Here is a 13,680-nt window from a genome sequence, read left to right as displayed (position 1 = left end):
TGGAGTCATGATTTTATCAGACATGCTAAATTTATATGAATGTTTGTTCACGTGAGCTTGCATGTACCACTGGTATTGCTTTATACTGTGTATCAGTGAAACTGATAAAATATGGTTGTATAGATTAGAATTCATGTATCATTTTAATGTAGCTCTGTCTCATGAGAAACAGCTTGTTCAAAAACATGGTATTTTTTCTCTTGGAAGGTACAGAAGACAAAGAGCAAACATCAGTGCGAAAGCTTAGCAGTTCAGATGTTGCATCTGAAAAGGTAAGAAAATATTCCTCCATAGGTGAGGCATGATTTTGCATTATGATACTCTGATAGCTTTTTCCAAATGGCAGTCCAGAAACATTCCAGTAAAATAGGAACTGTCAATTTTTAATAAATTATACTTAGCAGTAAAGTAGGATTTTGAGCTTTCTTTTAATAAAAATATTGGGGAAAGATTTCAAAAGACCTTGTAAAGAAAAAGTTGTTAAATTATGTTTCTTGACTTTTTGTCCTGTCCTTTCTTCTGTTTTCTTCTCAAGAAGCTGCTTGATGATGAGGAGGAGATGTCTGAATTGCAACTTAGGCTTCTTGCACTTCAGTCTGCTAGTAAAAAATGGCAGCAAAAAGAACAACAGGTGATGAAGGAAAGCAAGGAAAAATTAACAAAAACGAAAAGTGTAACACAGAAAATGAAAGCCAGTACAAAAGCACATTCAACAAAAAAACCTAGTACTACAGGTAATAAGTTTAATGTTACTGAAATGGCTGTCAATGGCATAGCTTCAAAAAAAAAGTTAATGTGAGCAATGAGCCTTTAGTCATTCTAAACTCTCACATTTACTCAAAGCTCTTGAAGAATCTAGGATTAGGTGGAACTGATTAGGTAAGATGATAAATCACAAACTTTTTTATTTAAAGGCAAGCAAGCTTTGAGGAAGCAACAGACAAAGACATCGAAGAAGATGCAGCAGCAAAAGGAACTAGACAGGCGGAAAGAGGAAGACCAGAGGAAACAAGAAGAAGAGGAAGAGAGAAGGAAGAGAGAAGAAGAAATAAGAAAAATTAGGGACCTCTCAAATCAAGAAGAACAGTACAATCGATTTATGAAGCTAGTTGGAGGAAAGAGGAGATCAAGAAGCAGGGTAATAATTTTCTTACATGGTGTTCTGGCATTACATTTAGGATTCATGAATGATTTCTGTCTTGCCTGGTTTTGTGTCACCATCCTGTCTGAATCCCCCTGTTCTTCTCCCTGTTTCCCCCACCCCTAGAATAATTAAAATATAGCAGTGAAAGAAAAGCTCAATGTACTTCACTGTTTACATTGTTTTAATCCCATGCTGGACAAGCATTCCCTTTGGATTTGGAAAATCAGTTTTCTATGAGTTGTACCTTTGCAAGTCAATGATACAGCATTTTTCTTCTAAAGACATTTTGAGCATTGTGATAAAGAGCAGCCTGTAATTTAACAATAACCAATCAGTGAAACTCTTTGGCCTTCTTCTTTTAGATTTCAAGGTTTTCTTCTCCACATTTTCAAACTTTTTCGGTGTATACAATTTCAGTGGGTTGCTTCTTTTTAAATGTGATTGGAGGCCTTGGTTTCTTTGTAGTATTTTTTCCATTTAGTATTTAATCTATTTTGTTGAGGCATAAGATATGCCAAGACAAAAGATAGTTAAACTTGACATAGTATCAAATTGATGAAGTAATAGAGTTACTGCAGTGGTCATCATGCTGTCCTTGTGGCTGTTCTTGTTTTCTCATATTGAGATCAGCAAAAGGCACTTGAGTACCTAATGTCTGTCTCTAAAACATTGGTTTTAAGAAAAAAAAAAAGACTATTTCTATAGCATTCATTCTTTCAGCCTGGAAGCAATACAGCCTTTGGAGCTGAGTGCTTCATGTGCTTGGAGCTACTATTGCTGTAAGAAGAAACAGCGTCTAAAGGAATTTGCGCTCCTGTTTGAGGTCATGTTGGAGAAGAATGATATTTATATTAATACTGAATGGAAAATTGAGACTAAAAATATTTGACTACCAAATTTTTTTCTGTATGCCTCTGGAAGATAAAAGCTAAAGAGTCTGAAGTCATACGTAGGTGTTCTGCATGTTTTCAATCCTAGGTGTTCTACATATTTTCAGTCCTGAACGTTGACTGGCATCCATACAGTGTTAGGAGATCTTTAAACAGTCTGATTTAGGAGTTGACAGTCTCAGAGGATTTGTCTCAGTGTGGCATGTGGCTCCTTCTGGGATGATAAAAAGATTCTTTACCTGAGAGTTGTTTCTAGCAAGGGTAGTTCAAGCATTCTTGGTAGTTGCCATGGCAGATTACCAGTAATAATAAAGAATTTAATTTACATGCAGTCTTTCAAAAATACATAACCATGTCCGTTTACCAGATACACAATGACCTAAAAGGTATTTAAAAATTGTTTCCATGCATCATAACACCCCCCACCCTACCATCCTGGAAGAGATATTTTTAAAACTGCCTGTGGATTTGTCTACTTGCTACTTGCAGTAGATTTGATTAAAAGGTAATATTTAGTTAATATTGTAGATAAATAAATTGTATTTATAAATCAATTAAAAGAAAAATTCTAAGGGCCTTCTTCCAGAATGTATTTCTTAGTGGTTTACTCTGAAATAATGATGTAAGACCAGGTAAATAAAATACTTTTTGTGTGTTTAGTCATCAGATACAGACTTGAGATGGTCTTTGGATAAGCAGTCTACAGAGAGTGCAGGAGGCATATATCAGTATGATAATTATGATGAAGTTGCTATGGATACAGACAGTGAAACTAACTCACCAGGTAAGACTTAGTTACAGCTTCCTTATATGGTGGTTGGTAAAAATAGGTTAAATGTAGGAAATAAGCCACTGCTCTGGAAAGAAAGTGTTTTGAGTTGTGTGAATTACAGAACTAAAATTTTAAGGTGAGCTAATTGTGTTAACGCTGACTCTTTCTGTCCCTGCTGTAGTGGTATTTTTAAGGTCTTCAGGGTATATTTTTCTCCTTGCAGTAATGTAGGTTTATGCTTGTGTATTCTCAATCAGCTGTGCAGGGTGTTGACTGCACAGATAGGAGCTTTGCAAAAAAAAGGGCCTTGGGGTCCCAGTGGACATTGAGTGACATGTGGGTTGTCAGTATGGCTTTGGGTGACAGGCAAGCCATAGCCTGCGTTGTGGCACTGTGGCTCTTGGGGGTCAGTGGCTGGAGAGGCCTATAATCACTGATAAGATTGCCAGTTTTCTGGTTTCACAGTAGAAGAGTGACATTCTAGAATGAGCCTAGCCTTTTTGACTAAGGGAAACTGCTTCAGGCTTGTTTTTCATAAATTTCATTGGGAGACTGGAGCATTTGGCTTAGAGAAAGAGACTGAGAAAGCTGTGTTTGTGTTGAGAAGGCTGAGGAAGGATTTTGCTCTTGTCTTCAGCTACTTAGTGGGCTGTTGCGGACAAGACAGATCCAAGCTTGTCAGTCAAATGGCAGCGGAAGGACAGGTGGCAACACTTGAATTGCAACAAAACAAATTCTGCTTAGATAGAAGATAGTCAAGCACTAGCAAAGGTTTAAATGTTGTGGAATCTCCATGGTCAAATATACCTGGAACTTGACAACCTGACTTTGGGGGCAGCCCAAAGCTTTGAGCACTTGTGCTGGGTCATACACCTTCCAGAAGTCTCTTCCAGCCTAAATGATTTATTGACTCTTGAGTCTGAGTTGCATTTAGGGTAGTTGGGTTTCTGTGTTCCATCTCAACATGTGGAGAGTTGAGAACTTCATTGAGCATAATACTTGATTGGCTACTTTTTCTCTTGCTTTTCATCTTCCACCCTTTTTTATTTTTTTTGCTTCTTTTTTCTCCTTTCTTGTCAGCCTTCCTTACACATTATTTGTTAAAATACTATACCTGCTATGCTGTATGTGTAAGCTACACAAATCTGTATTGATAAAGCATCTAATTTCTTGTTCAGTGTTCCAGAATTTATCAGCAGTGTTTTGGGTCTGCTTCTGTCCTACCTTGTGTTGTGTTTTAGGTAGTCTGTAATCAGGCTACTGAGATTCTTGTTTGAGAAGGTAAATTCTTGCAAATTAAATTAAGTTTGAAGGCTGGATTACCTCAGCAGTACTGGTTGGCTGTACTTACATTTTGTATGTAAAACAGAAAAGGAAAATGTAACTACTCTTTAAAAATATATGTACATGTAAAGACAAGACCTTGTGCTATGTCTGGTGTTACCTTTGAAATCGGTGCACTGTAAAAACATTTGTCTCTTTCTGCTCCATTAGATCAGTTGATGCATAAAGCATGAGTTGTTGTTTAATAAATACCTGTCAGATATCTTACATTCAGTATTTTAATTGCAGCTTCTTCTCCAGTTCAGCCTCCTTTCTTTGAGTGTCCAATAGGATATTTTCCACCTCCAGTACCACCAATTTCCTTGCCACTACCTCCTCCAATTCCAGTAAGTAACCTTGATAATTCTCATTTTTTATCTGATTCCTAATGCTAAAGATAGGATTAAATTTAGATTCTGGTTTTGGTACTATACTCTGTTTAATGATTCCCTTGAACTATCTGTTAGACTTGTGGTTGCTTTTAAAAAACTCCTTATTTCAGCTGCCTCTTGGCTCATGCAGTTGTTGGTTAACAGAGGTTTTCCCTATTGAATTGAAATTCTCTTCATTGTTAGAACTGTGCTTTTTCATACAGAAGGCAAAAATTGTCTGAAGCACATAAGGAAAAAGAATAATTTGGAACTGTTAGCACAAGGCAACTTTTCTCCTTATCTCTAGGCCACGTATGTAGGTATATAAGCTTGATCTGACTTTTTACCTAGAGAGGAGGGAAAGCCAAGACATACAGCTCATCAGTCATTCAGACTTTGTGCCATTTGACTGTGTTTTCTGTCTTCTCACCTAAGAGTCCACATGGAAGTTCAATTAGTGCAGAGATTAATTGCCATTTTTTTTTCAGTGAATGATTGTTACTCAGAAGAGTGATAGAAAGGTACCATTTCTTCTCATGACACCTTCTGAACTTTTGACTGAGGGAAATTGTAATTTTGTTAGCTAAGAAAGTTCATAAAACTGTTTAAAGACTGCTAGTCAACTATATTTCTCTGGCTAAACTGCCTCTGGTTCAGATTCTCACATTTAGTTTGTATATCTCCAAGGTTTCCACTATCCAGATCTAACTTTATTGCTTCCATTAACCTCTGTGAGAAATAACTTACTGTTCAATCACAGCCTTTGACAGGCATGTAAGTGTAGTTTGAATGTTAATTAAACTGACACAGTTCAGGTTACTTCTAAACCATGGAATAATCACGGTCTCAACCTCTGCTTAGTAATCATAAAGGGGTAGTAATTTTCACATTTCAAACCTTTGTTTTATTTTACTTTCTCAGCCTGTAACGTCTTTGAGCCATCTTTACATGGAGGGTATTCCTTGCGTTTCTCTTGAGCCACCTCCACCTCTTCCCCCTCTTCCCCCTGAAGAGCCTGAACAGCCACCAAAACCTCCGTTTGCTGATGAGGAAGAGGAGGAGGAGATGCTCTTAAGAGAAGAATTGCTCAAGTCTCTAGCCAACAAGCGTGCTTTCAGAGCTGAGGTACTCTATTGCTTTTTGAATGTAAGCCTCTAGATGGCAACCTTGACCAAAATTTCAGTGTGATCTGCTGTAAGTGAGGATTACAGGGGTATTATGCTGCATTTCTAGAGACTTAAAAATCAACAAGAGCCACTCTGGAATTATAAGTTGCACCTTTCATGTTATTTCTGAATGAATTAGTAAACTTCAAGGTACTGAAAATAGAGTAAGTCAAAGGAATGGGAATTTTCTGCCAGAAAGTGTTTATTATTTTTGAACTTTACAGTTAGAAAGTAAGACAAGTAACTTTGTTTCAGCCTCCTAGGATAAGAGGTTGGAAGAGGTTCACTGTTTTTTGTTGTTTAGAGGATTTCTCTTGGAGTGAGAAGCTAAGCTTCTAGTTTTGAAAAATATATTGGTTTTGACCTTACTTAAAGGGCCTTTGGCAGTTGACCTGTGAATAACTGGCCTTGTCTTGTGTGCCTTTTTGATATTACTACAGAATTGCAACATTTGTCTGGTACATTTCAATAGTCTGGCTAAATCACATTTTCAAATTCCAAGACGTGTATGAAGCAGTCTCATTTATACTGATGCTTTTTAAAACAGCTATATATAGTGTGTATTTTTAAGACCATATTTTTGTTCTCTTGTTTAGGAAACATCAAGTAACAGTGGTCCACCTTCCCCTCCTGTTCCAGACAACTTGCAGCCTGTGCCAAGAAGTAATCTGTCTGCTGTCAGTATTAATACTGTGTCTCAGCCACGAGTGCAAAGTACAAAGTTTGTTAGAGTACCGAGGCTTCCACGAGCAGTGATTACAGTAAGGAAATACTGGTGCTTCCTACTAATAAGGCTATGAGTTGAAACTGAGTTCAGTTTAAGTGAAGAGTAGACTTAGACTTTGGTTTTGTAGTGATGGAGCACAGAAGAGTGAAGCTTCAGTTAAGCATTTGAATTATTAGTCAGCTTTTGACAAACCTTATGCTCTCCTAGAAAGACTTTGACACTGAGGCAAGAATTTATAGCTGAAGAGAGCATAAGGATATGCCATCATATAGTGAACTAAGAGATTGTAAATATAGTTCAGTTATTTTCTCATCCAGACTAGCATGGACACCATTGCCAAAACAGAGGCAGTCTTGCTCTTCCCCCTGCACCTGGCCAGTTGGTGTCTTCCTTCCTTTAAAATGGGGTCTGGAGCGCCGGTCCCATTGCTGAACTTACTTAACGTGCTAAATTGATTAGAAAACTTACTTCTGTGGGGGAAAAAGTGCTTTTCCTTTTAGGAGGAGTTGAATTTTTTCAGTGAATTGTGTGTACATCAGAGTTAGCATGTGTATGAGTGTGGCTGGAAGAGAGTATTTGTGAGGAGAGCCAGTGCCTTGAACCAACATAAACTGCAATTGCACCTGCCTATCCTGTTGTGGTGGAAAATTGACGCAACTGGAGTATGTTCAGCAGTAGTAGATAAAACCTGTATCTTGAGAATTGCCCAGAAAATCAAAAAGAACTGATTGTGGAAATTTGAGTATTTTTCATTAAAAAAAATTTGTGGTTTTTTTTATGTGTTAATGCTTTAAAAGACACTTAGAGTTTTGGCAGGGTTCTATTCTGAGATGAAGGGTAACATATAGCTATAGTTGTCCAGATTTACAGTGGGAGATCAGAAGAGCAGTCCTGGAAATGTGAACTGAGTTCCTTTTTAGTAAGCTGTAACTCCAGAGCATTTGAGGTTAATCTTGGTTGTCTGCTTGTTTCTGCATTTTTCTTTGTGCTGGAATTGGTGGTCACCTGATCTTCAGTGAGTTTTTAAAATTTGTGTTGGCAAAAGGTGATTAATGATTATTTAATCTATTCATTACATTCTGTTGGTGTTCTGACAGTTAAACTGCCTGAGCAGCTCACTAAGATCAACTTAGTGCAACTGTGGGACAAGAGACTATGTAGCAGAAAGATGAGAGATTTTGACATGGCTGCCACACCAATTCTAATGCAGATTTGATTGGCTGTTACCTTTCAGTTTCTTAAAAAAATTCCTTGCAAATGACAGATGATAATTTTAATTGCAATTAAATTAACGAATCAAGTTCAGGAGTTAGATGTTTGAGATTTGTATGCTGTGACCATGAATCAATAAATGTGCTGCAGATACTTGGGAGTAGGTTGGAAACATTGGAGTACCTTTCATGTTACAATATCAAGACTGTGTAATATTACTGTCTTGTGGAGATGTACAAATGCTTATTTTTTTCTTACAATGTGGGATTGGTGTGCATGGTAACAAAAAGAGTTAACCTTTTTCTCTTCTTGCAAGTATGTTCTCTGTTACACCTGTCTCTCTAACTTGGTCTTCTTACATGTAAAACTTTTTACATTCTCACCCCAGCTTCCAAAACACAAGTCTGTTGTGGTTACATTAAATGACTCAGATGACAGTGAGTCTGATGGAGAGCCCTCTAACTCAACTAGCAGTGTGTTTGGAGGACTAGAATCTATGATAAAAGAAGCAAGGAGAAATGTTGAGGTAAGTGCTGTCAAAATGTTCATAATTTTAATGATTTTTCTTTATATATAAAATTTAAACTTTAGAATTAAGTCAAGAAATACTGAATTGCATCAAAAATGGGTAAGAGAGTCCTGTCTGGAGAGCTACGTTGTAATTTGGATTGCATAAGATAATAAAATTTTTTTGTTGAAGATGGCATTCTGAAGATAGAACTTGGAATATATATTTGGTTTGATTTTTTCAATAAAAATTCAGTGCATCGTTAGGCAAAAATGTAGTGTCTTAAAAGATCTTACTAGCATTGAACAGCTTTAAGCTAGTGCTAAAATTCCTCTCACAAATGCTACTTGAAAGCTGTATTTTAAAGTAGTGTGATTGGTACTGACTTGAGTCTAATTGTCACAGGCATCAAAAATCAAAGCCCCTCCAAAATCAGAAAAAGAGAATGATCCAATGAGAACTCCAGAAGCTCTGCCAGAAGATAAGAAAATAGAATACAGACTTCTAAAAGAAGAGATTGCCAGGTAACCTTTGTTTAATTGTTAATGTAAAATATGCTTTATTTGTAGCCTTTTACTAACTAGTCTACTTTTGTGACCTGAAGGAAGATCTGAGTTTAAAAACATTGCCGTCACCTTCAGGTTTTGCCTCCCATGTAGTTTTTTGGTAAGATGACATAGAGGTCTAAAGAAAATCCTGGGATTTGAACTGACTTGGAGTAGCTGATTGCAGTTGTGGAAAGTACTGTTTCTTTTAACTTGAAATCTTGTCCTGCTACTCTTTTAAAATATTTAAAAACTCTTGGGAGTACACATGAAAATGAATGTTGAGGCTACTGAATTGTTTTTAACATTTGTTTCAGTCGTGAGAAACAGCGCTTAATTAAGTCTGATCCAGTGAAGAACAGTTCGTCCCCTGCAAATTCTGATTGTGAAGTTGATGGAATTGGGAGAATAGCAGTAGTGACCAAACAAGTCACAGAAGCAGAAGCAAAGCTGAAGAAAAACAGGTATACATTTCACTGTCACAAGTCCTACCTTTTCCTTAACAGGATGAAGAGTAAATATTTTCAAATGTGTAGCATTTAAAGAAAAACAAATTATTTTTCCCGTTGTCTTGAATTATTCAGCCTTAAATTCTATTGCTGTGCAAAATAAATTGTATTGTATTGCCAGTGTGGTGTTTGATAACTTTTAAGTAGGATTTGTCATACTAAGTGTTTTCAGCTGTATGTTCAGTGATGAGAATATGATTTGTGCCACCTAATACGGCTTTTCTCTTGTGCCTCTTCCATGTTTCTCACCCTAATTTCAAATTACGAAGTAGCTGTAAGTAGAAGGGCTTTGCATCCTCTTCTCAGCTTCTTTTGCCACTTGATTATTTCTGTATAGTCTTGTGAACAAACTGGGTTGTGGTCAGTCATCAACTGAAGAGCAGTCTTCCGTCCTCTCTTTATCCACACCCATCTACCAAGGAGTTTATCTTCCTTTGATGCATAGTTTTTCATAATTTGTCTACTCTATTTTTGTGCCATAATATTGGCTTGTAATCTGCTAGTGTGTGTATGTCCCCTAAGATGGAACTAGGCTGTTACTTAAGAGAGAGCAAGAGTGTATGTGTTTTGGTTGTCATTATATTAAAAATAGTCTTAAAGATCAAGCATTTGCTTACCTTCCCCTGTCCTTCTAACTAAACGTTTTTTTTCTGTGCTATACTTACATGCTGAACTTGGGATGCTGAAATGTGCTGTATATATTAACAGTACTTAGTGTCTTATGGATGATAGGGCTGTCTGGAGAGGATAATTTGTAGTCTTTTTGTGAGTGAGGAGAACTGTTTTCTTAAATAACTGGGATTTTGGAGGAGCAGCAGTTGTTCTAAGTAGTTCACCTTTGGAAAAAATTGTGTACATTCTTTTTATTTCAGAATGCTGTTGATAAAGGATGAGTCTGTCTTGAAAAATTTACTGCAACAACAGGCCAGGAAGAGAGAGAATGTTCGAATTGCTGAAAATAAAATTAACAAACTGGCTGAACAGCTACAAGCAACAGAGAAGATCTTGAATGCTAACAAGGCATTTCTCAAGAGGCTTCAGGAGCATGTAATTGGCACTCTGAAATGTTTGTTTCCTAGAGCTGGAAATCTTGAAATGGGATGCCTGATTTTTGGAGGCAGTAGAATTTTCTTCGAATTACTTACTAACTCCTGTCTAGCTATGTTATATCTCATTAATTACCTGTAATTCTATTTTATCTGGTCATATCTGTAAATTTGCATCTTGCTGTAGTATTTCGTTTTTATTTTTATTTTTTCAGATACATAAAGTTCAACAACGAGTTACAGTAAAAAAAGCTCTGGCATTAAAATATGGAGAAGAACTTGCTCGAGCAAAAGCAGTAGCAAGTAAGGAAATTGGGAAACGAAAGCTAGAGCAGGATCATCTTGGTGTAAGTCAGCATGATTTTAAACCAAACTACTTGAAAAATAATACCAATTTTGCTTAACAAAGTTCAGGTGGAATTTCAGGAAAACATTTCAGAAACAATGTAGGGAATATTCCTCTTGTTCTTTTTTTTTTCATTTTTGAGAATTCAAAAAAAGGGCATTAATGATTTGAGGAAGAAAATTCTTCAAAACCTACATTTCTATGCTAAGGGAATGGCATTCATAGATAAGTAATAAGAGGAGCCATATGGCTATGAAAAAAGAAAATACTTTACTGTCTGTAGACATCAACGATTTTGTTAAACTATCATGCTAAGTTGCTGTAGAATGGATCTGATACTGTTTTGAAAAGCAAAAATAACAAGGCTAAAATATTTTTCTAAATTTTAGTTCTCCTACTCCCAACATCATCATATGTACTTGTTTTATAGCTCAACTTTTAATTAGGGTTGAAACCCTCCCTGTGTATGATGTAGAGCAATTTTTATAGCTTAACCTGCAAATCTGCTGCTTGAATTGTGGCAAATTTTTGGTTTTTTTGCTGTTTGTTGAAATCTTCAGGCAAGAGTTTAAAATACATTTTTGTAAACTCTGAATTAATGTTTTGCCTATGTTTTTCCTTCCTGTCGATAGATCAGTAGATGAGAAAATTGAAATAAAGATTTTTTTTTTCCTTTTTAGCCAAGCAAAATGTTGAAATTGGATATGTCTCCTGCATCAAGTCCAAAAAAGCCTTCAGCAGAATTGATTGCACTAGAGAAAAAACGACTGCAGCAATTAGAGTATGAATATGCTCTAAAGATTCAGAAGTTGAAGGAGGCCCGCGCACTTCAAACCAAGGAACAATCAAATACTGCACCTCATGTAGAAGAGGAATCTGAATTTGCATTACCTCAGCCATCGCTTCATGATCTTACACAGGACAAATTGACTTTGGACAGTGAAGAAAATTACTTTGATGATGAAGTTTTGTCTAATTCAAACAGAGAACGAAGGAGATCTTTCAGAGAATCAAATTCTTTTACTAAGCCAAATCTTAAACACATGGACACTCCAAAACAAGAAACTATAAACAAACTTTCTAAAAAGGCTTCTGAGAAGCCTGAGTTGTTCCTTGGGTTGAATATCGATGAACTGAAAAAACTTTATGCTAAAGCTGACAGCTTGAAAGAACTGCTAATGAAAAGTACTGCCCTTATTGTGCCTAAGGAAGATCTCTTGTGTGGTCAGGTAAATGTTTTACAATTAAACGTGAAGCTTGTCATTATCAGGTGCTATTGCAACTGCTGGATGTCTGTTTATCTGTTTCCTAGGAAATTTCAGTGGACATGGATTTTTTTACGTCACAAAGTAAACAAGCTGAAGTGAAACCATTTCCATTTGGACCGTATCGTAGTCCTCTTCTATTATTTAAATCTTACAGGTATGAAGACTGTAGCAGCTCTTTGACTTACGCTTGTGTGTTCTTGTTCATATGGTCTTCAGTGCTCTTCCTTGATACCCAGGCATGTACAGAAAGATAAGTCCTAGTGAGAAACTTGACTATCCCTAAACAATATTGCCTGGTTTAGGGAATCTAATGATTTTATTCATTTTTTTTTCCTGCTGTGCACATGTCCCTTGGTTTTGTGCAGTATGCTGCAGTTACATTTTATTGCACAACTAAACTAAAAAGGTGGTTAAGTGTTTGGAAACACGATTTTTATATCTAGTATGAAGCAATGTAAATCCAAGAAGCATATTTCAGTTATGCAGTCTTTGAACTTGGCTAGGATTTACATAATCTGAGTCAAAATTGGCTCAGTCATCTATTTTTGGATTCCTCCTCAGTGGCAAGAGGCATAATCATAGTGATTCATCTTGACTTGACAGTAATATCTGCAAGTGTAATCAATTTGGCACATCTCTTTTTTGACTAAAGAGAACTTTGTTCCTACACATCAAATTTTAGGCAAGAAAAGTTGAATTTAAATTGGAGAACTTGTATCCTACCATGTGCTTCAGCTTTTTTATTGCTGTGTAGTAGAAGATGGAGGATGCCATCTTTAGAGGAATATTCATTTCAATTTGTAGGTTATAATGTCAATTCCTGAAGGAGCTATAAATCCCAAAATTAATATAGTCAAACTTCAGCTGAAGATTTAAAATAAGTGTTAGTCTGCTAGACTAAGACTGGTTTTGTTTGTTTATGCATTCTTAGGTTGATATGTTTATTTTTTTCCTACTGTTTCTTCAAGTTAGTCTTTAACAGTTATCTTTACGCTTCTATTTGATGTTGGTCTTAATGCTGATTAGAGCATGAGATTTTCTATAAACTACTGAAATGCACTTTCAGTAGTTTGCTTTCCATACTTTTACTACACTCCTGTTTTCATATTAATGAAGTTCTGCACCTAAAGGAGATGAGAATGCTAGAGGAAAACTTAATTAGGTTGAGAAGTATTCTATTGTTCCTTCCTCTCGCTATTTCTACCTTGTTCTTAGCCTGTAGGCTAATGATGCTTTTGATTAGTAGCAGGGTTTTGGAAATAACGACATTTAATACTGTGAGTGATTTTTTAATTAATTTTTTTAGAAAACTGATGTCTTGCCTTGTGTACTTTATGACAATAATTCGCTGTTTCATTTTAGGTTTAGTCCTTATTTTCGTACCAAGGAAAAGCTGTACCTCAGTTCAATAACATACAGCAATATGATTGAGCCAAAACAGTGTTTCTGCCGCTTTGATTTGACAGGCACCTGTAATGATGATGACTGTCAGTGGTAAGTTCTTTTTAATTTTTGTGACTTAAACTAAACCTCTCTTCTACATGTCTGACTCTTAAGTCTGAAATAAGTACTTTTTTTAATTTGAAAGATCTGGATATGTGATCCTGTGCACAAGTTCTAGACAAGGTTATTTTTAATACTCTATTACAGGTACTTAGTTGGAAGAAAAACCCCTTTCAGCTAAGCCATGAAGAAAGAGGAGGCTCTTTAGGTGCAAATTTAGAAAAATAATATGGCCTGATAGAGTATATTTAACATTTTTCTAGTAATTCAAGTGGGTCTGGTTATACAAAACTTCAGCATAACTTCAACTCATAGAGCCTCACATAGTAGTTGGTACTGTTAAGCACATT

At 36.2% G+C, this 13,680-nt stretch overlaps 1 protein-coding gene across 4 annotated transcripts in view; it reads left to right on the top strand.

Moving 5' to 3' along the window:
• Positions 1-13,680, top strand: part of ZFC3H1 (zinc finger C3H1-type containing) — a 41,759-nt gene that overhangs the window by 8,780 nt on the left and 19,299 nt on the right. Inside the window, exons 3-17 of one of the 4 annotated variants that reach the window (XM_064419508.1) lie at positions 214-272; positions 539-734; positions 915-1,138; positions 2,695-2,818; positions 4,379-4,476; positions 5,422-5,625; positions 6,263-6,427; positions 7,994-8,131; positions 8,519-8,637; positions 8,976-9,122; positions 10,040-10,214; positions 10,429-10,560; positions 11,240-11,788; positions 11,872-11,981; positions 13,190-13,321. In XM_064419508.1, the coding sequence (XP_064275578.1) occupies positions 214-272; positions 539-734; positions 915-1,138; positions 2,695-2,818; positions 4,379-4,476; positions 5,422-5,625; positions 6,263-6,427; positions 7,994-8,131; positions 8,519-8,637; positions 8,976-9,122; positions 10,040-10,214; positions 10,429-10,560; positions 11,240-11,788; positions 11,872-11,981; positions 13,190-13,321 (2,572 nt within the window). Of the gene's footprint in view, positions 1-207; positions 273-535; positions 735-914; positions 1,139-2,694; positions 2,819-4,378; positions 4,477-5,421; positions 5,626-6,262; positions 6,428-7,993; positions 8,132-8,518; positions 8,638-8,975; positions 9,123-10,039; positions 10,215-10,428; positions 10,561-11,239; positions 11,789-11,871; positions 11,982-13,189; positions 13,322-13,680 lie in introns of all 4 variants that reach the window. The other 3 variants (XM_064419507.1, XM_064419506.1, XM_064419505.1) reach the window with 3 other exon arrangements.

Source organism: Passer domesticus, chromosome 5 (assembly GCF_036417665.1).
Source record: "Passer domesticus isolate bPasDom1 chromosome 5, bPasDom1.hap1, whole genome shotgun sequence".
Lineage (NCBI taxonomy): Eukaryota > Metazoa > Chordata > Aves > Passeriformes > Passeridae > Passer > Passer domesticus.
This window is presented reverse-complemented; position numbering and strand designations above follow the sequence as displayed.